Source organism: Nyctereutes procyonoides, unplaced genomic scaffold (assembly GCF_905146905.1).
Source record: "Nyctereutes procyonoides isolate TBG_1078 unplaced genomic scaffold, NYPRO_anot_genome, whole genome shotgun sequence".
Lineage (NCBI taxonomy): Eukaryota > Metazoa > Chordata > Mammalia > Carnivora > Canidae > Nyctereutes > Nyctereutes procyonoides.
Window position 1 is genome coordinate 50793014 of NW_026575042.1, and position 22021 is coordinate 50815034.

Below are 22021 nucleotides of genomic sequence, written 5' to 3' on the forward strand. Positions count from 1 at the left end.
TCCCTACCCCTTAGGAGGGTCTCTCCATCCCCCCTTAGGAGGGTCTCCCCCCCTCCGTGCAGGAGGGTCTCTCCCGCCCCCGCCCGCCCCTCGTGCAGGAGGGTCTCTCCATCCCCCCGCAGGAGGGTCTCTCTGCCCCCCCTCGTGCAGGAGGGTTCCCCCCCCATGCAGGTGGGTCTCCCCGCCCCCCCAGGAAGGCCTCCCCCCTTCCCCCTCGGCCTGGGGACGCTCCGGTCCTCCTCCGCAGCCCCCCGCACGCCCCTCCCCCAAGCCCTCCCTCCCTCCCGCTTCCGCCGGCGCTCGGGCCGGGGGCGTGGCCAGGGAGCCCCGCTCTGCGTCAGCGGGTGGCGTGGGCCGTGACGTCACCGCGCCCTGACGTCCGGCCGACGTGCGGCGCGGTCTCCCGGGAGACCGGGGAAGCCGTTCGCGCCGCGGGTGGAGCTGGAGGTGAGCGCCCGGCCTGCCCCGCCCCGGGACGCAGCTGGCAGCCGCGGCGCCGCGCCCGGCCTCCGCCCCGCGCCCTCCCGCCCCCGCCGCGGCGGCCCGGGGGGACCCGCTGGGGAGGCCGCGTTTCCGGAGGCCTGCGGCGGTGTGGGCCGCTTCGGGGACGCCTCGGGGCGTGAGCCCGCCGCCCGGGCCCTGACCTCGCTGCGGGTGGTTCCCAGGGGGCGGGGAGCCCGCGACCCGAGGGCCGAGCCAGGGGCTGGGCGGCGGGCGGTCCGGGGCGTTCGCGTGTTCCCGGCACCTCCTGCTCCTGCTCAGGCGGCGGGTCCCCAAGCGCGTAGGCAGGTGCGCCCGGGGCCAGGGTCACCTGTGGGAACGGGAAGGCCTGACCCTGACCTGCTGGAACGCGCAAACCAGTGCAAGCGTGCCTGCCCCGGGCACGCGCCCTCTGCCCCTCGGGTACGCAGGGAAATCTTTTTAATGACCCAGGAGGTGTTTCTAGACGTGAGAGCCCCCCCCCCCTTTTTTTTTTTTGGAAATGCAGCCATCCGGGAAGCGCTAGCCATCCTGTGCCCTGGGATTGCACCTGCGGGGCCGGGGGCTCCGTGCTGCAGGTGGGTAGTGCGTAGAGCCATCGCCCTCAGCTCGACCTCATCACCCACCGCCCCTTCCAGGACCCGTGTGTAGCAGGCTGCATCGAGGACGAGCTGGCCGGTTCTCCCGAGAGCGTGTATGCAATTATGCAATGGTTGTGTCTCCACAGCGTGCAACAAACAAACCAACCAACAAACAAACCTTGGGATTTCTGTCTTTCTAGTCTCTTTAGCAGACCCGCTCTGATGTGCATCACAGTCTAATGAAACTGCTCATTCAACAACAACAAAAACAACGCGATTCTTTCTGCATTGTGGAGACATTTTCTGGGTTGGCAGTATTTCAATTTAAAAAAAAAATTTTTTTTTTCTTAAATGGTCAGAACCTGCCAAATTTCCCCACCTGCTATTATAGTGAGGACATCAAGAAGGCGCCAAACAAAAACTGCTCCGCTGGTCCCTTGTTTATACGGTCTCTAGATCCACGCTCTCATAAAATAGTTTTATGGGTGGAATTTAAAAAGGAGATCTAAATCAATCAATCAATCAATCAATCAATCAATAAATAAAGGAGATATAGTTGGTGGTTTTGGGGAACATTGTACTCCCACTCGAGCTTAATTAAGATGATGCCGTATTATTTTCCTGATGGTGAGTCCATTGTGAAATGACAGACGAGGGAATGATGAGCCTTCTGCGGATAAGGAGCTCTTGCCACATCAGAGACAGTCTGCCAAACATCAGGTTATTAAGTCATTGGCTATATGGACCTTCGTTGGGTATGTCAGTTAACTTTACCCCCATAGTTAACTCCATACCAAACACACATCGTGTTTATATGGGAAGTCAGCTCATTAGTTATTTGTTTTAAACAGCACCTCACTAAAATGACAGCTTTGTGCTAACGCGGGATGGAGAACTTTCTTTCCACCAGTGGCTGCACAATTAAAAAAAAAAAAATACTGCCACTACAAGAATTTTTGTCCACTACAGTTTCCCTAACAACTTGCTGCGGCTGGGGTTGCTGTCTCTGATAGAGTACTAGGCCTCTCCGGTCTGTCTATCTTTGTGTCAAAATCTGATGGAAAGCAAACAGCCTCGGGAAGCCTTCCCTAGTTCCCCATTCCCACCAGAAAGATAAGACAGTTTCCTTTCCTGAACTCCCAGGTTGTTCCTTGTCAACTACCCCTGGCCCTCAGACTTTCTTCCTTGCTTTGGGATTGTGCCTGTGTCGTCTTACTCTGCTGCTCCTTTCTGTTCCTCACTCCTCAGATGTACATATAAACATTTCTCATGAAACTGGGCTGTGTTTTCTTTCTCCGTATTTGGGAAAGATTAAAAAAAAAAAAAGAACCGAAAGTACTTCCTCCATTCACCTTGTACAGTTATATGAAAGTAGTGATAGAATTTTGTGTTGAATTCTTTTATTAGAAGTGAAAATGTACTAAAATAGCAGCATAAAATTATGTATATGTTCATCTTAAGTGAGCACTTCTCCTGCTTTGATCAATCTTTAGTGCCTGCATAAGATATTTAATTTGATAACTATTTTTTTCATACTCATCCTTTAAACCAGCATTTATGTCACAATTGTTTTTCTTACCTGCAGGACGAAAATGCCATCTTTAGATATTTTTCTGTTAGCTTTTTAGATTCTGCCCCCCTTTTATTAAAGAAAGCAGAAATAAATGGGCCTGCTTGAAATTTTAAGTGACACTTATTCTGTTTTTGCAAAACAAATAATTAGTAGAAAACCCCACAGAAATTACAATTAGACTCTAGTGTTCTAAAGAAAGAAAAGTTTTCTAATTCAGTTGTCTATTTTCTTTCCTGTTCTATTGGCCTAATACCTGAGAAAAGTTTTAGTTGTACCTTCTAACATCGAGTTGATAAAATAACTGTTGAAAGTTATCAACATTCATCTCTGACTACTCCCAAGAATTTATGACTTTTAATTTGAATTCTATTCACATTACTTTAATTCTGACTATTGCCATCAATGTTTTTAGATTATTTTACTTCAGAACTCCCTCACTGTATTTTGGGAAATTATGGATCGTCACATCCCCATGCATGCATTACCTGAAGAAATCCAAAAGGTATGATATTAGATTGGGTTGTTACGTGTAACATTAAGAACGCTTTAAGGTAGATAGTTCTAAAACCTGGGGGAATGATTTCAGAGGTTTTACACACATTATGTTTGGGGGATCTGCAATGAATTGATGGAGTAGTAAGGGGAATAACCATAATGGCCAGATTGTAGAGTTCAGTTCCGTGCAAAGAATGTTGGACCTGTGAAGGAAGACACCTGTAATTCCAGCACAGTATTTGACAAGTTTGTGGAGCTTTTGTGAAAAGAGGGCCTCTGGAATGTCCACGTATTATATTTTAATATTTGTCTAGCAGCTTTTCAGAAGAAGAAAAAAAAACCTTGTTTTTAAAAAAATGGAAATAGGGGCACCTGGGTGGGCTCAGGTCATGATCCCAGAGTCCTGGGATTGAGCCCCACATCAGGGTCCCTGCTCAGCAGTCTCCCTCTCCCTCTTGCCTTCCCCTTGCTTGTGCTCTCTGTCTCAAATAAATTAGATCTTAAAAAAACGGAAATACATGGGCCTGTTTTAAAATTTTAAGTGAACCTTAGTCTGTATTTGCAAAACAGATAATTCGTGGCAAATCGTTATAGAAACTACAATTAGTCGGTGACTTTTTGTGATGCTAAATGTTTGTCTCTCCATATAAAGGTCTGTTTCAGTTTCACCTCAATTCTTGCCACTTATCATGTACCGGGCAGGGCTCTGTTTTAAAACCTTTCATATGTGTCAACTACTCATTGAATTTGGCTAACAATCAATTTTAATTTAAAAGTTTCTATCCTACTCTCCTCCCTGTGAGTTCATTTCTGCCCTCAGGCCGAAGCATTTATCCTGTATTTTGTTTGGCAATGCCTGCATTAAGAGTTTAATTTTTAAAATACCTCTTTGAAACTGATTGACAAATTGTGTATTGAAACCTCAAACATTAACTATCATTAATCATTGAGGTTTTTCAGTAAACCTACAGTCAACTCTTAATTAACCACCAATCCGTTACTTTTTAATTAAAAGTTGCAGTCATCCCCCAGATATGCTTTTATCCTTTGTGCACGTTGCTTTGGGCCGCCTATTAGCATTAATCATTCCATTGATTTAACTTGGTGCCTAATGTTGCTGCATGTCCTTCAGATTTATGTAAAATGCAATCTAGCAGGAACTGGAAGAAAAAAACCCAGAAAAAGACTTTTTAAACCATTGCATTTAATTTGCTTTACCTTTTAAGTTACATATAAGAGCCATTAAGCACAGAGAGAGCTTAGCTATGCTATACTATCTGAGAAATGGTGCTTATGTATGTTTGAAGACATGGTATATCCTTCCTCTCTCTCTCAGCTGAGTTCGTTCCAGGTATCAGGCCAGTATAGTAGAAATTAAAAGAAACAGAACAAAACAGTCTGAAAGAAACAATACCCATACTACAAATCCCAAGGAAAAGGATATATAATCGCATGAAAAAATAACTCTAAAAGACAGTGTATAATATCTTAAATGTCATATTAAGGGGGGGCGCCTGGGTGGCTTAATGGTTGAGCGTCTGCCTTCGGCTCCAGTCATGATCCTGGGGCCCTGGGATCGAGTCCTGCATCAGGCTCCCCAGAGGGAGCCTGCCTCTCCTGCTGCCTATGTCTCTCATGAATAAATAAAATCTTTTTAAAAAGTGTCATTTGCGATAGTATTTTCTTTGATAATGGAGAGTTGGGGGGAGCAATCCATGATTTTGGGATGGTTGAGGGAGGGAGGAGCTTTATGTGGGAGATAGAACTGGAATTGGCCCTTGAAGGCTGAGTATTTCTATAGACAGATGGGGAATAGGGCATCCTAGGCCAAAGTAACAGAAACCTACCGGTGAGAAAAAGCTGGCCAAGTCACAGAATGTTGAACAATGTAAATGTTTTGCATACATGAAAGAGTGTATTAGTTTGACAATATTTTTTATGAGAGTTGTAGAATGCTCTTTTTTTTTCATATTTAAGGTACTGTATAATTGTTTAAAAATGATAAAGCCCAACCTTTCATAAGTCTACAGTTATATTCTCAAGGCAGGAATGGCAGGCAGCTGTCCATACAGTGCAGAGAAGGGACATCAGGAGAAACTCAGCTGCCTGAGTCCCTGGATAACTACGCCGATTGTCTGATTGTCGCCCTTGTCTTGCTGAATGTTTAGAATGTAAAGTGCAGCTCTGTACTTTTTCAGACCTAAGCTAGATACATTTATACCACAAATATTTATCAAGTGCCTATTATGCACTAGACACTATTCTTGGATACTTGATTAGAAAGCAAGGAAAGAAAATACATACATGTAGCCACAGCCTATTGAAGCACAGTCTAAGAATAAGTCAATTATTTGTTTTCCACAACTTCTTACCTTCCTGTGATTCATCTAGATTGTCCATAATGTAACTTGTTAAATTGCTTACTGATCAGCAGTATGTCTATGTAGTCAGCTTACCTGCGTCATTCCCACAGAACCATGTTGAACAAATAAATAGCTTATAATGGCAATAGGAATACTTCATATTAGAGCCATTTCATTATTTTTTTCAGTTTTTTATATTAAGTTTTTATTTTAATTCCAATGCAGTTAACATATGGTGTTACATTAGTTTTAGGTGTACGTTTTAGTGATTCCACAATTCCAGGACTATTTCATTATTAAGGTGAAGAAAACAAATCATTTTTTCCGCCGTGGCTTTGAAATTGTGCTCATTTCTTTATTAGATAAAGAAGTGGGTGAGGCGTGTGGATCAGTATGTGGTGACAGGTTTTCCAAAGGTTTTTTCTTTTTTAACTTTTCTTTTTAGCTTTTCATGTAAGTTTTCATGCTGGCTTTTCTTTCTGCTGTTTCCTTCTGTCTGTCTGTGTGTGTGTGTGTGTGTGTGTGTGTGTTGTATATGTAGGCAAGGTAGGTTAGTGTAGAAATTAGGGAAGAAAAGGTGAGCCTTTCCTATTTATTTTTTTTTTGTACTTTTGCTATATAATCTGTAAATGGATGATGCATGATAAAGAATGAAAATGTACCATACTGTACTATTAATAGCAAAATAAATAGTAATCGAAAGAGCTGCAAGAAAACATAAAGGTGGTGGGGGCGGGTGTGGAGAATGCTGATGGCAACCAGCTAGAGTTACAGAATCCATGTCCTGATTAGAAGCCTACAGTTGTTAAATTAACTACCCTGGTCTCATCTTCTTAGGAAATCTTAGAAAAGAAAGAGTAAGATAATCTTTTGACTTGTATTCCCTAAATCTTTCTGCTTTTACTCACAATTTCTGAGCATGAAATGCACCTCCGACATCCATATCCCTAAGTGGCAGAAAACGTAAAATAGGTCCGTGGGCTGAAGAGCAGGACCACACTTGCCCCCCCTCGCCTGCTGCTAGACTCTACGGTTCACTCCTGAGAGTGCTTAGACCATATCTCTAAATCTTCTCTCTAGACTGAGTTAACCCCCACCTGTCTCTGACCTCCAGTATGGAACAGCTTTGCTAGAATTTTCATCCAGCATCCTGAAAGCAGAATGCACTTGTTCTAATTGAGGATTTTACTGCCCTAGTTTAAACTGAAACAATACTTCGAGATCTGCAAAGTAACAATTCTTTATTCCCCTTCTGAATGTCAGCTGATGTTAGACATGTGTGGACTTTTCTTTTCAGAAAAAAAAGCAATGGACACCCTTTTAAAAAAGATTTTATTTATTTATTCATGAGAGAGAGAGACAGAGAGAGAGAGAGAGGCAGAGACACAGGCAGAGGGAGAAGCAGGCTCCATGCAGGGAGCCCGACGTGGGACTCGATCCCAGGACCCCGGAGTCACACCCTGAGCTAAAGGCAGACGCTCAACCACTGAGCCACCCAGGCGTTCTGGACACCTTTCCTTTTGCTGTTTCTGCAAGAGGACATATGCAGAAGTCAAAATAACTCCAATAAACTAATGGAAAAATCAGTTCTTTGCAAAAGTAAAACTGAGCTCTTGTTTTTTTCAGACGGTGACAACATGAACACTTGTAATAGGATTTTAGCTTCAGGAGATATTTATTCCCACAGAACACAAAGTAAAATAAAGAGACTAGAGTTGTTTGTTTTACCAAACAGAAGTGGTGGTGCAAGGGCTGGAGAGCACACTGTTCTTTCTGGGCTAACAATCCCTTTCCCTAGCAGCAACAGCTCATTTTGTCCTGTTTCAGTAAAGTAATTTTAGTACTTTGGAACTTTGAAATTTATTCAGAATAACAGTTTTATATTTCCAAGCACAGGTTGTCATTGCCAGAAAAAATAAACGTAATTTTCCAGGTCATTTTGGGCCACTGTGGCTAGGGTCAGATTTTGTGTTGAGTTAAAGTAGAGGAAAAAGGAGGAGGAGGATACAGTCACAGAAATGTTAGCACTAGCATCCTGGGAAAAGTAGTGATATTTGTAGATACTTGTATGTGGTTGTGAGTATGGGTGTTGTGATTTTAAGCAACTAGAGTTTTAAAACCTCATGGCAAAAGAAACAGGAAGCAATGTTAATTTTTGGAGAAACCATTCAGTTAATGTTGTGACCCAAGATAGTTCATTAGGAAAAAATGATTAAAAAAAATATTATAAGGAATCTTGAAAAATCTGCATTTGTCAATTGGTAGTCCGATATATATATACTTTTTTTTTTTTTTTTTTTGTCAAAAATACTTTTGTTGGCAGCCCAGGTGGCTCAGCGGTTTAGCACTGCCTTCAGCCCAGGGCCTGATCCTGGAGTCCTGGGATCGAATCCCACGTCCGGCTCCCTGCGTGGAGCCTGCTTCTTCCTCTGCCTGTGTCTCTGCCTCTCTCTCTCTCTTTCTCTCTCTCTCTCTCTGTTTGTCATGAATAAATAAAATCTTAAAAAAAATACTTTTGTTGACTGGCTGCAGGGGGTCATAGAGTGTAAGGTGAGGTTTCCCCATAGAAAAATAGGTATTAAAAAAAAAAAAGAAAAGTATTAGAAGACATACACTTTGGAAGAATATTTATATAAAATGAGTGTGTTATGTGTAATTTATATATGAAGCCAACATTTCTTAAAATCTCTCAGTTAAATTTTTTATGGATTAATCTCTGTATTTTAGTCTCAGATTGATTTATTTTTACTTTTACTATTTTAAAAGTAAGCTGCTTATTTTGAGATCATTGTAAATTCACATGCAGTTGCAAGAAACGATACCAAGAGATGCCAGCCGCCTCTTTCCCAGCTTCCCCTTCTCTCCCCATGTTCCCCCAGTGGTAACATCGGCAAAACTGTGCTGCAGTGTCACGGTCAGGATGTGGACGTGGATACAGTCAGGATGTGCACCAGTTCCATCGCATTGCCCTTTCATAGGCACATTCACGTCACCCTGCCTCTTCACACACCTGCGCCACCCGACCTCCCAACCCTAATTCATGGCCCCTGGGAACCATTGATTTCTAATAATTATGTCATTTCAAGAGTGTTCTCTAAATGGCATAATGCAATATGTAACCTTTTGGGATTAGTTTGTTCACTCAGTGTAATTCTCTGGAGCTTTATTCAGGTTGTTGCCTGTATCAGTAGTTTATACTTTTCTGTTGCTGAGAGATATTCCAGAGTATGAAGGTTTACAGTTTACCCTGTCGAAGGACATCTGGATTTCCCCCCAGTTCTTAGCTATTATGTATAAAGCTGTAAATATTCATGTATATATTATTATGTGAACATATGTTTTCATTTTCCTGGGATAAATGCCCAAGAGTGCAATTGCTGGGTTGTACAGTAGTAGTAGCAGCATTGCATGTTTAGTTTTTTTTCAGACACTGTCAAACTTTTCCAGAGTGCTCTCCCATTTTACATTCTTGCCAGCAGTGTATAAGTGAGCCACCTTTTATGCATTTTTATCAGAAACTGATGTTGTCATTAGTGTTTAGGTTAGCTTTTCTGATAGGTACATAGGAATAATCTCATTGTGGTTTTAACTTGCATTTTCCTAATGGCTAATGATGAATATATTTTCATGTACTTATTTGGTATCTGTGTATCTTGTTAGGTGAAATTTCTCTTCATGTCTTTTGGCCATGTGTGTTTTTTTTTTTTAAGGTTTTTTTATTTATTCATGAGACACACACAGAGAGAGAGACAGGCAGAGACACAGGCAGAGAGAGAAGTAGGCTTTATGCAGGGAGCCCGACGTGGGACTCTCAGATTTCTTTGTGTAATCTAGATAATAGTCCTTTGTCAGATATGTGATTTGTAAATATTTTTTTTTCCCAGTCTGTAGCTTGTCTTTTCATCCTCTTCACAGGGTCTTTTGCAGAGCAGAAGCTTCAAATTTTGATGAAATCCCAACTTATCAATTTTTCCATTTATGGATCAAGCTTTTAGTATCAAGTATAAGAATTCTTTGACTAGAAAATCCTAAAGATTTTCCCCTAGGTGTTTTTTGGTTTTAAAATCATATTTTTGTTTTACATTTAAGTCCATAGTCATTTTCTGTTAATTTTTGTGTAGGGTATGAGTTTAGTATAAGATCCTTTCTTCCTTCCTTCCCTTTTTCCTTCCTTCTCTCCTTCCTTTTAACCCATGGGTATCTGACTTTTCCAGCACCATTTGTTGAAAAGGCTGTCTTTCCTTCACTGAGTTGCTTTTGGACCATTGCAAAAAATCAGTTTGGCATATTTATGCGGACCTATTTCTGGGTTCATTATTGTGTTCCATGATCTATGTTTGCTATTCTATTCCACTGATCTAATACCATAGTCTTGTGGTATTAGCAATATAATATGCCTTGAAATCAGGTAAAATGCTTCTGTCCACTTTAGTTTTTTCAAGATTGTTTTAGCTCTTCTAGTTCATTTGACTTTCCATATAAGCTTGAGAACAATCTTGTCTATATCTTAAAAAATATCTTGCTAAAATTTTGATAAGAATTACATTAAGCCTACACACACACACACATATATACATGTATATATAAGCATATAAATTTGGGGATAACTGCTATCTTTAACACTTTGAATCTTCAGTATGTTTCTCTATTTATATCTTTGATTTTTTAAGCAGTATTTTATAGTTTTTTAGCATAAAAGTGTACTGTACATGTTTTGTTAGATTTATGCCTTAGTTTCATTTTTTTGAGCAATCATAATTGGTATTTTTAATTTCATTCTATGTGTTCACTGGCAGTCTATGCAAATATAATTAGTTTTTGTATATTTATCTTCAGTCATTGACCCTGCTGAATTGTTTATTCTAGGACTTCTATTGTAGATTCTTTGGGATTTTCTATGTAGACAATCGTGTCCTCTCAAATAGGGACAATTTTCTTCCTCTCTTTACTGGTATGTATACCATTTACTTCTTCTTGCTTTCTTGCTCTGGCTAGAACTTCCACCATTATGTTGGATAAGAGAAGAGAGAATGGATATCCCTTGCCTTGTTGCTAATATTAGGAGAAAAAACACTCAATTTTTCACTATTAAATGTAATGTTGGTATAAGGGTTTTTGGCAGATGTTCCATACCAGTTGACCTTTAAATTGGTGGTGTAGCAAATTGACTTACCGATAAGGAAGGATCCTATGGCCTTATGAAATAGTCAGATGGCCTGTATAATTAATGATTCAAAAAGTACAGTGTCCGGTCTCAAAATGTTTCTTCCAATCTTTTTTTTTTTTTTAAAGGCAGAGAGAGAGGCAGAGAAACAGGCAGAGGGAGAAGCAGGCTCCATGTAGGGAGCCTGACGTGGGACTCGATCTCTGGCCTCCAGGATCACACTCTGGGCCCCCTGGCCTCCAGGATCACACCCTGGGCCGGAGGCAGCACTAAACAGCTGAGCCACCCGGGCTGCCCACGTTTTTTCCCAATCTTAATGAAATTCACTAGCTAGACATTCTTTGCCTCTTTTTAAATGTCAAACCTCTTAGATTAGCATTTTGTACTGCTGTCACTCTTACCTTTGTGGAACAGCTTATCTGTTTGTTTCTTCCTTATCCAAGTACAGAAAGCATGGGATGGGTGGGGGAAGAAAGGAAGAACAGCTCTGGAGCAGAGAATGCCTCAGCGGGGCAGCAGGAGGTTACTGGAGTTCCTTCTCTAGTTGAAGCAGAGACAGGAACTTTGAAAAGGATCTGAAGCCTAACTTCACCTTTAAAATTTTTTGCATCATTTTCATATTAAATAATTATAATTTTAAAAGTACAAACACGGCACGTGAGAAGTTTATTTTATAGTCTATTTTTAATCTGTACATTTAATATACTGCATTTGTTGATACCTCCTCCAAAATGCGTCTTGTAGAAAGCAGAAATATCCTGCTAATGAGAGCTCTTTTGTCAAGAATGACAGCATGTCATTATTTTACTTACAAAATGAGGACATGACATAGCACCAAGTTATAAGAATGAAACACAGATTATATTTCACAAAAAAACAAATACCTTTTACTTACTTCATTTGGGAACATAATTACAGTATTTCATATTTTCTCAAGTTTCACAGAAATGTCTTAAGTAATTAGCTCATACAAACACAAAGAATTTGAAAGAGCTATTGTGTTTTGTTCTGTTGCAGTTTTACTTACAGAAGATTATTTACAATGTAATAACATTGAAAACTTTTGTTCCATATACTTATTTAATATAGATCAATCAGGGCAGCCCTGGTGGCTCAGCAGTTTAGTGCTGCCTGCAGCCCAGGGTGTGATCCTGGAGACCCAGGATCGAGTCCCACATCAGGCTCCCTGCATGGAGTCTGCTTCTCCCTATGCCTGTGTCTCTGCTTCTCTCTCCTCTCTGTGTATTCTCATGAATAAATAAATAAAATCTTTAAAAAAATATATAGATCAATCAGTGATTCAGATTGTACTAGGCCAGGTCTGGAGCCTCTTCTTATGGATTTATTATTTTATAATTTGATTGTCTTGTTTCCTAGATCATAGTATCGTGTTTGGACTCTCTTTGCTGAACTTCTAGAAGGCTCGGTCTATAAAATGTATTATTCACGTATTTCAGCTTTGTCCACCCCTTCCTTGGTGGCTGTTGTAGAATAACTTCTAATAGCTTTTGTAACTGTGACATGTATACTTGTCCTGTTTTGTACATTGGGCTGCAAATAAGCTCCACCTAGCAAGAGTTTTCTTTCGGATGAAGATAAGGTGTTTCGCCAAAATCTGGCCAAGAACCGTGATTAATAGGCATAAGGTTAAGAATGAAAGTGCCTTCAAATAAGCGATATAATTTTCAAATTGATGAGTAGGAACCCAAACTCACAACGAGCAAAGGAATTATAAGAAAATACCCATCTGCTCTGAATTAGTTCAGGTCTCTTGCCCTGGATAAATTATATTCCCAGGAACTGATAGTATCTTTGAATGGGATTGTGGAGCTACTCTTGGTGATCTTTGAGAACACGTGGAGAGTGGGAGGATAATGTACAAATGCGTCCCATGTGTAAAATGACCATAAATGACAACCAGTGAACTTAATTTCAAACCCAGACAAAATACTAGAATATATTTATTAAAAGGTGATTTGTGGGGGCATCTGAGTGGCTCAGTTAGTTAAGCGTATGTGTTCAGCTCAGGTCATGGTGTTGGGGTCCTGGGATTAAGCCCCATGTTGGGATCTCTGCTTAGCAGGGAGTCTGCTTCTCCTTTTCCCTCTGCCCCCCCCCTTTCTCTTTCAAATAAATAAGATCTTAAAAATTTTTTTTTTAATTTGTGAGGATATACCAGGGAAAACAATAACCTCTGAGCCAGTTTTATGTTCATTAAGAGAGCTGGCATGTAGGTCATGCCATTCCATTTTGTGTACTATTACTAGATCCTGAACCGTAGTAGCTGTAGAATATATGGACTTTATGAAGACATTTGACAAAGTTTGCCATAATATTCCTGAAGACAATATGAGTAAGTATAGGCTGGTTGTAAAGATAGTTGGGTAGTTTAAAAAAGAAAAGTTGTACCTTCAGCTCTTCAAGTGTGCTGAATAATAGATTGGTATCAACCAAGTATTTATGACATGCTGTGGAGTTCTTTCCCCAATTTTGTCATATTCAACATTTTTATCAATGAATTGGATGAATAAAACAATTTACAAGGATCAATTTTGAAAAAACACAAAACGTAAAATTTCTTGGATACCAAAGTCAAAAAATAAAGGCTGAGTCTAAGACATACCTATCTTTAGGATGTATGTGTGTCTAAGATATGCATGTATATATATCTTATTTATTTACTTACATTTATAATTATATTTATTTTTCTGAACTCTGATGTGAAAAGCCAAATACTCACACAATAGAATGAAGGTTATTGGTTGCAAGAAATAGTAGTATAAAAGGGGAAAGATAATAGTGCGGGAAGATTGGGCATGGATCCCAAAGGGCAAGTAGGGCAGCTAGGTGTCAAGAAGAACTGAAGTGAGGTATTCGGAGGTCATTGGTTATTTTTTCGCTCTCATACTCTGGATCCAGATTATCTTTGTCTCATCCTGTCTCTGTGTGTGCACTCATCTGTCTCCCTCATCCTCTTTCAATGTGGCTAACTCTGTACCTTGCATATGATCCTTCTCCTTTGAGACTGCCCTAAAGGTGTCCCAAATACCTGGGTCTTCAACACTCATAAGTCTGGTAGGCTCATCCTAGCTTATGGCTTGTTTCTTCTGGGTCTAATGTCTAATCCTCCCAGTCAGCCATGGCTAGGGTGGTTGGATGGAGGGAGTTTTAGTCATATTACCAAACAGAGCAGCCAGGACTGTGGAAGGTGGAGGGTAGATTCTCTAAGAAAGTTGTGCTAAGTTGGACAGCCCGGGTGGCTTAGCGGTTTAGCGTCGCCTTCGGCCCAGGGTGTGATCCTGGAGACCCAGCATCGAGTCCCACGTCGGGGTCCCTGCATGGAGCCTGCTTCTCCCTCTGCCTGTGTCTCTGCCTCTCTCTCTCTCTCTGTGTGTGTGTCTCTCATGAATAAATAAATAAAATCTTTAAAAAAAAAGTTGTGGGAAGGAATAGATTGGTATATTTAATATAATGAAAGATGGTTTTGTACTGCAGTATTTTTTTTTAAAATAGGGGCTTTATTTAACACAAAAACCTGATATGGTATATAATATCAACATATAATTGCTAAAAATACAAAGACAATTGCGATCTAAGGTTGCATTAGAAGATACTACCACTGGCAGAGCGTGGCAGCGAGGTTTGCTGGTAGTTTCGTCTCTGTTGCCTCCTTATGAACCATGGAAAGTGACTTTTATCTGCGTTACTATGTGGGTCACAAGGGCAAGTTCGGCCATGAGCTCCTGGAGTTTGAGTTCCGTCCCGATGGGAAATTGAGATATGCCAACAACAGGAATTAAAAAATGACATCATGATCAGAAAAGAGGCTTAGGTACATAAGAGTGTAATGGAGGAACTGAAGAGAATAATCGATGACAGTGAAATTACCAAAGAGGATGATGCCTTGTGGCCTCCCCCGGATCGAGTGGGCCGGCAGGAGCTTGAAATTGTCATTGGAGATGAACACATTTCTTTTACAACATCAAAAATTGGTTCTCTTATTGATGTCAATCAATCCGAGGATCCAGAAGGCTTACGAGTATTTTATTATCTTGTCCAGGACCTGAAGTGCTTGGTCTTCAGTCTTATTGGATTACACTTCAAGATTAAGCCAATCTAGATTGATCATCGGTGTGGACACAAGGGGGGTTGGAAGTACCTGTTTTTAATTACCATTATCAGGAAATTTTTGTGTATATCAGGGCAATATTTTTTTATAAGCTATAAATTGGTCTTTAATAAATATATAACAAAATGCAAAAAAAAAAAAGAAAAGAAACTATCACTGATATAACTTGTGAGATAATAGAATGAGGGAGGTTTGGCCCTAAACAAATTTGGAGTATTAAATTCTGGGCACCATACTTTGAGGCATGCATAGAACACTGGAACAAGTTCAGAGGAAATTATTTAGAATCAGGAAGAAATTCAAAACCATGTCATATGGGAAGGAGCTGAGGGAACTGGAAGGTTGACTTGGAGAAGAGAAGCTATGGATTGTTCCTGACAGCTGTTTTTAAATATTAGAAAGAGGTCGAGGGTTGTTCCACATGGTTACTAGGAGCTCTAGGACCAGTGGATGTTCTAGGGAGGCAGATTTGGGGTCAGTATGAAAAGGAATTTCCTGATAGACGAAACCATCAGAAGATAGATAGGCTGCTTTACAAAGTAGGTTCCCTTCACTTGGGATGTTGAAATAGAGTCGGGATAATGACTTATCTAGATTGAAATAGATTCTATGAACCCACCCAGAGTTTGAACCAAGTTATCTTTATGATTTCATTCATATTTGCTGTTTTACAAATCTGTAAATTTGGTATCACTGGCATTTAGATGATCGATATGGTCATTCATCTGTATCCCACAGTAGAATGTTTTATGATTTGAAAGTTTTATTATTGAACTCAGATGAGTAAAATGTTACTATGTAAAAGTTTGTTATTTTGTTTCACCTGACTCTTGTGTAATGGAATTGACAGGCAGATGAGGTGGTGTCACTCTTAGTCACGGGAGCAGTTTCTACAGTCTTTTTTTTTTTTTAAATTTTTTTTTAATTTATTTATGATAGTCATACAGAGAGAGAGAGAGAGAGGCAGAGACACAGGCAGAGGGAGAAGCAGGCTCCACGCACCGGGAGCCTGACGTGGGATTCGATCCTGGGTCTCCAGGATCACGCCCTGGGCCAAAGGCAGGCGCCAAACCGCTGCGCCACCCAGGGATCCCAGTTTCTACAGTCTTAAGGGAGGTTGCATGAAGAGCAGACACCCCCGAAATAGTTCAAGTATTGCTTTCCTTTTAGTGCCCGGAGCAAACGTTCAATGGAGCCGTCTCCTATCCTTTGCGAATAGCAGGACAAGTAGAGTCTACTTGAAGAATATTTATATACTTGAGACAGAAAAAAGAATTACTTCTCTCATGACTTTGCTAGAATTCCATTTTTCAGTGGCCTTATGTTGGTCAGAGATACGTGAACATTTTAACTGAAGGAAGTGAGAGGATTTAGCTGACCTTCACATGGCAGATAAGTATGACACAAATGGCTACAGGCATAGGTGCTGCATTTAGCTACACTTGGGGTTAGCCCCAATGTCTCCATATACCAACTGGTTATTCAACTTCACTGGTCTCCATTTCCCTACCTATAAAATGGGTATAACCATACCTACCTGAAGGGAAAAGAACTGAGAGAGAAGAGGTTAGGTTCAAAATGTTTTTGCTATTTGTGCTTTTATGACAGAATTCTGGCATAAATTCTGTCAAATTCTGTAAAAGTCATAAAATTTAAAACTCAGCAGGAACTTAAGAGTTCATTTGGTCCAATGCCAGAATTTTATAAATGCAGAAAAATAAGATCTGAAAAAGCCAAGAGGCATCTCCAGGATTACAGAGCAGCTGGCAGTGAAAAGCCAGTGATTTGTCTTCACTTCATGGAAAACTCATCTTAAAAATTTTAAAGATGTTTCCATCATTTTTAGTTTTATTTTATGGAAAATATTTCAAGAGTAAATCTCTCTTAGAGATACTATGGAGAAATAATCACTCTGGAAAACCCTTTTCTAATTCCAAGATTTTTTTTCTTTTAAGATTTTATTTATTTATTCGTGAGAGACACAGAGAGAGGCAGAGACCCAGGCAGAGGGAGAAGCAGGCTCCGTGCAGGGAGCCCGACGTGGGACTCGATCCCAGGACCCTGGGGTCATGCCCTGGGCCGGAAGCAGACGCTCAACCACTGAGCCACCCAGGTGTCCCTCTAATTCCAAGATTTTGTGTCAGAATCAATGTCATGCCAGTTTTAGAAGTTTTATCCAGATACAGGCAAATCATAATCACTACTCCATGGCATAGGCCAGTATCCATTTACTTTATTTGACCAGCATGGTTGCAATAGCATCTTCAGTGGAACTTTACTTTTCAGAATTTAAAAAATATCGTTTCAATTTATGTATGTCCATCTGTTTTCTAGATGTCTCCTGAAGAAAAAGTTTGTAAATACTGTGGAGTCAGCTATCTAATTCTTCATGAGTTTAAAGCTATGGAAGAAAAAGTGAAAGCGATGGAAAAAGAGATGAAATTTTATCAAGGAAGTGTAGACCGTGAAAAGAGACTTCAAGAAAAACTACGGTCTCTTAGCCAAGATTTTGAACAGTACAAAATTGAAAATGAATCCAAAAGAGAAAGGTTGGAGTCTGTTATTCTCTTCTATCATTTATTTAGTTTGAAAGAAAAATACAGGAAATAACTAGACTTTGAGCATTTTTCTGGAATTTCTCTATATTAGTTATAGGTTGTATTTTAAGACATTTGGCTTCATTTTATTATTATTGTTCAATATAATTATTACAGGTTGAGCATTTCTTTGAGGCATATATTTACTATTTGAATAATTAGAAACCAGTTAATTCGGTAATTATACATTGAGATGGGTCAAGTTTTATTTTTCCCCAGATGTATATCCTAACTTTATCATTAGGAAGATTTGTCTACCAAGAATCAGATGAAGTTTGGTAGTTTTTGATACTTAACATTTGTTTTTAAATGGCCTCAAATATTTAGATTTATAGAATAAGATTTTCATGTTTTGAAAAGGATGCCAAAGCATTAAATTTGGTACATGATTCTAAATCACTGAAATTGGAATAAAATTAAAGAATGGGTTCCTAATACAGTTGAATCTAATCAGGAATTTAGTCTGCCTAAAGACACTTCAGTCAATTTATATACTTCTGTGGAAGGGTTTTTGCTGGTTATTTTATGGCTTTTTCTTATAAGTGAGTATTTCTCCATTTAAAATATCAACAGTTGATGTTAGGGAATCGTGAGTTAATAAATTTAATGAAAAAAATAAATTTAATGAATGTTATATCTTTGTAAAAGTAGGAACTTTGTTAAATCTCCTAGGGTTAAGAGCTTATATTACATTTTATTATAAATGTTTATAATTACATTAAATCTCCATTGAGCTTGATATTTCTTAGACCTTTACTAAGAAAATGTTGTTGGGATGCCTGGGTGGCTCAGTGTTTGAGCATCTGCCTAGCTTAATTTCTTTGTGGTCTGAGCACAGAAATTGTATGATTTTAATCCTTTTAAATTTGGTAAGATGTGTTTTGTGGCTCAGAATGTGTGGTCTGTCTTGGTGAATCTTCCATGTGAGCCTGAGAAAAATGTATATTCTGCAGGTTTTGGATGACGTAGTCCATAAATGTCAATTATATCAGTTGATTGATGATGATGTTGAGTTCAACTATGTCCTTACTGGTTTTCTACTTGCTGGATCTATCCATTTTGATAAAATGTTCAACTGTAATTATGGGCTTATCTATTTCTCCTTGTAATTCTATAAGCTTTTGCCTCATATTTTGATGATATGTTGTTAGGCTTTATTGTTAAGGATTATTATGTTTTCTTGAGGCATTGACCCCTTTATCATTATGTCATATCCTCTTTAATTCTGGTAACTGTCTTTGCTCTGAAGTCTTTTCTGTCTGAAACTATTACAGACTTTCTTTTTTTTTTTTTAAATATTTTATTTATTTATTTGACAGAGACAGAGAGAGAGCACAAGCAGGGGGAGCTGCAGAGGCAGAGGGAGAAGAAGCAGACTCCTCACTGAGTGGGGAGCCAAATATGAGGCTTAATCCCAGGACCCTGGGATCATGACCCAAGCCAAAGGCAGATGCTTAACTAACTGAGCCACCCAGGAACCCCCTCACTTTCTTTTGATTAGAGCTTGCATGATACAACTTTCTCCACTGCTTTATTTTTAATATATTGTATCTTTATATTTAAAATGCTCTTCTTGCAAACAACATATATTTGGGCTTTGTTTCTTGATACACTGACAATCTCTGTTTTTTAATGGATGGATTTCAACTATTGACATTCAAAGTAGTGATTGATATAGCTGGATCAAGATCTACCATTTTTGTTACTCTTGTTCTTTGTTCTTATTTTTGTCTTCTAACTATTTTTTTTGCCTTTTGTGGATTTGAGCATTTTATATAATTCCATTTTCTCTTTCTTAGAATATGTTATACCTTTTTTTTTTTTTTTTTTACTTTTTTTAGTTTTTGCCCTAGAATTTGCAATATTTATTTGTAGCTGATCGAGGTCTACTTTCAAATAACACTGTGCTGCTTCGTGGGTAGTTTAAGTACCTTATAATAACAAAATATTCCCAATTCCTTCCTCCTATTTCTTATACCATTGCTGTCATTCATTTCACTTTTAAGTAAGCATACATATATACTCATATATATTTTTAAAAGCTTACACAAATACATTATTGCTCAAGTAGTAGTTTGAATGAACTATTGCTTATTAAACTAAAAATAAGGAAAGGTTTTTACTTTACCTTCACTTGATCCTTTCTGGATGCTCTTCCTTTCTTTATATTGACCTGAATTTCTGTTTTGTATTCTTTTACTTCTTTCTGAAGAATGTCTTTTAACCTTTTCTTGCAAAGCAGGTCGACTGGCAACAAATCCCCTTAATTTTTGTCTGAAAACTTATTTCTCCTTCACCTTGAAGGTTAATTTTATAGGGAACATAATTTTAGGGTTTTTTTTCTCTCAAAATTTATTTTTTAAAAAAAGATTTTATTTATTTATTCATGAGAGACACAGAGAGAGAGGCAGAGACACAGGCAGAGGGAGAAGCAGGCTCCATGCAGGGTGCCCAACGTGGGACTCGATCCTGGGTCTCCAGGATCACGGCCTGGGCCGAAGGCAGTGCTGAACCACTGAGCCACCCAGGTTGCCCTTCTCTCAAACTTTATTTTATTATTTATTTTTTCTCAAACTTTAAATATTTCATTCCACTCTTTTTTTTTTTTTTGCTTGCATGATTTTTGAGGAGTAGATATAAGTTTTATCTTTGTTCCTCTATAGGTAAGATGTTTTTATCATCTGGCTTCTATCAAGATTTTTTTTTTCTTTCCTCATGATTTCCTGTAGTTTAGAGATAGTATACCTAAGTGTGGCGTGTTTTTTTTTTTTTTTTTTTTTTTTTTTTTTAGAGGGGGTGGCATTTATCCTGTTTGGTTTTTTTGGAGGTTTCTGGATCTGTGGTTTGGTGTCTGATATTAATTTGGAAGAAATTCTCAGTCATCATTTCAAATATTTCTTCTTTTATTTTTGTTATAGTTGTCCCAAAGTTCTTAGATCTTCTCTAATTTTTTTTCATATTTTTTCCCTTTGCTTTTCAGTTTTAGAAGCTTTTCAGTTCTATTGTCATATCATCAAGCTCAGAGATTCTTTCCTAAATGATGTCTAGTCTACTTATAAGCCCATTAAAGGCATTCTTCATTTTATTACAGTATTTTTGATCTCTAACATTTCTTTTTCATTCTTTTAGAAGTTTCATCTCTCTACTTATCCATGTGATCTTGCATGTTGTCTGCTTTTTCCATTAAAGCTCTTTTCATATTAATCATAGTTTAAAAAAATTTCTGGTCTGATAATTCTTACATTCCTGCCTATCTGCCTCTGGTTCTTTTTTTTTTTTTAAAGATTTTATTTAATCATTCATGATAGTCACACAGAGAGAGACAGAGTCACAGGCAGAGAGAGAAGCAGGCTCCATGCACCGGTAGCCCGCCGTGGGATTCGATCCCGGGTCTCCAGGATCGCGCCCTGGGCCAAAGGCAGGCGCCAAACCGCTGCGCCACCCAGGGATCCCTCTGCCTCTGGTTCTGATGCTTGTTCAATCTCTTCAAACTGCTTTTTTTTTTTTTTGTCTTTTAATATGCCTTGCAATTTTTTCAAAAGTGGATGCAATGTACTAGGTGAGAGGAATTGCTGTAAATGGGTCTTTAGTAATACGGTGGTAGTGTGGTGGGTGGGGGTTGAGGGGCTCGTTCAGTAGTCCTGCGGTTGGGTCTCAGTCTTGCAGTAAGCCCATACCTCTGGACTGCGAACTTCACAGATGTTTCTCAATTGCCAACCACTTATCCCTCCCCATGGCTAGGGTGGAGCTGAGTATTTCCCTTTGCAAGATTAGTTGGCTCTGATAAAACCCCAGCAAGTTAAACTCCGATAAGATAATTTCTCCTGAGAGCAGGCCTGGTTAAACAGAGCTTTGGTGTATTTCATCATGTTTACTTTTCCCCTCTCTTTGTCAGAAACACAAGTGGATTTTTCTCTAATCTGTGAGGACCTGACAGGGCTCCTGGAAGTAAAACTCAAAAAAAAAGTGGGATTTCCCCTGGAGTTTTTATTCTCTGACTTGTCCACAGTGAGCTTCCAGTCATTTGCCAGGTATAATTCAGGTTTTTGTTTCCTCTCGTTGGTTCCCACGGAGGTTTCTCTTATGGGTTTCTGCTCTGAGAAGTTGTGATCCTCTGTATCCACCTCTGGCTCCAATTTTGAGGGCAGTGGTTTGTCCTATGACTTCACTTCTCTGACACATCTAGCAAGAGTTGTTCATTTTTCACTTTGTTCGTCTTTTTACCTATTGTTAGGGTAGCATATTTACTTCTAAGCTCCTTCTATTCCTGACTGGAAACTAGCAGTCTTACGTTGGCATTTAAAAAAAAATGACTTAATACTTTAAAATTGTTTCTTTTTTTCATGTGCTGTAAATGTTTATACCTGGGCTCATTAAGCTCATGGAACCTGAATCAAAGTATAGATATATCAAGAGGAAGAACAGAATGTGGGAGACAAAGGAAATAAACAGATACAAGTGCCCAGGGACGCCGGGGGTGGCTCAGCGGTAGAGCATCTGCCTTCCGCCCAGGGCATGACCCCGGGGTCCTGGGATCGAGTCCCGCATCGGGCTCCCTGCAGGAAGCCTGCTTCTCCCTCGGCCTGGGTCTCTGCTTCTCTCTCTGTGTCTCATGAATAAATAAATTAAATCTTTTTTT

General features: G+C 39.5%; 1 protein-coding gene and 1 pseudogene across 1 annotated transcript in view; both read left to right on the forward strand.

Annotated features, from left to right (window-relative positions):
- Nucleotides 1-428: 428 nt before the first annotated feature.
- LEKR1 (leucine, glutamate and lysine rich 1) overlaps nucleotides 429-22021 on the forward strand; it is a 165878-nt gene continuing 144285 nt past the window's right edge. Inside the window, exons 1-3 of the mRNA XM_055321383.1 lie at nucleotides 429-447; nucleotides 3047-3136; nucleotides 17120-17334. Coding sequence (XP_055177358.1) covers nucleotides 3089-3136; nucleotides 17120-17334 — 263 coding nt within the window. The 5' untranslated portion in view covers nucleotides 429-447; nucleotides 3047-3088. The remainder of the gene's footprint in view (nucleotides 448-3046; nucleotides 3137-17119; nucleotides 17335-22021) is intronic.
- Nucleotides 14337-14820, forward strand: LOC129507135 (protein mago nashi homolog; annotated as a pseudogene).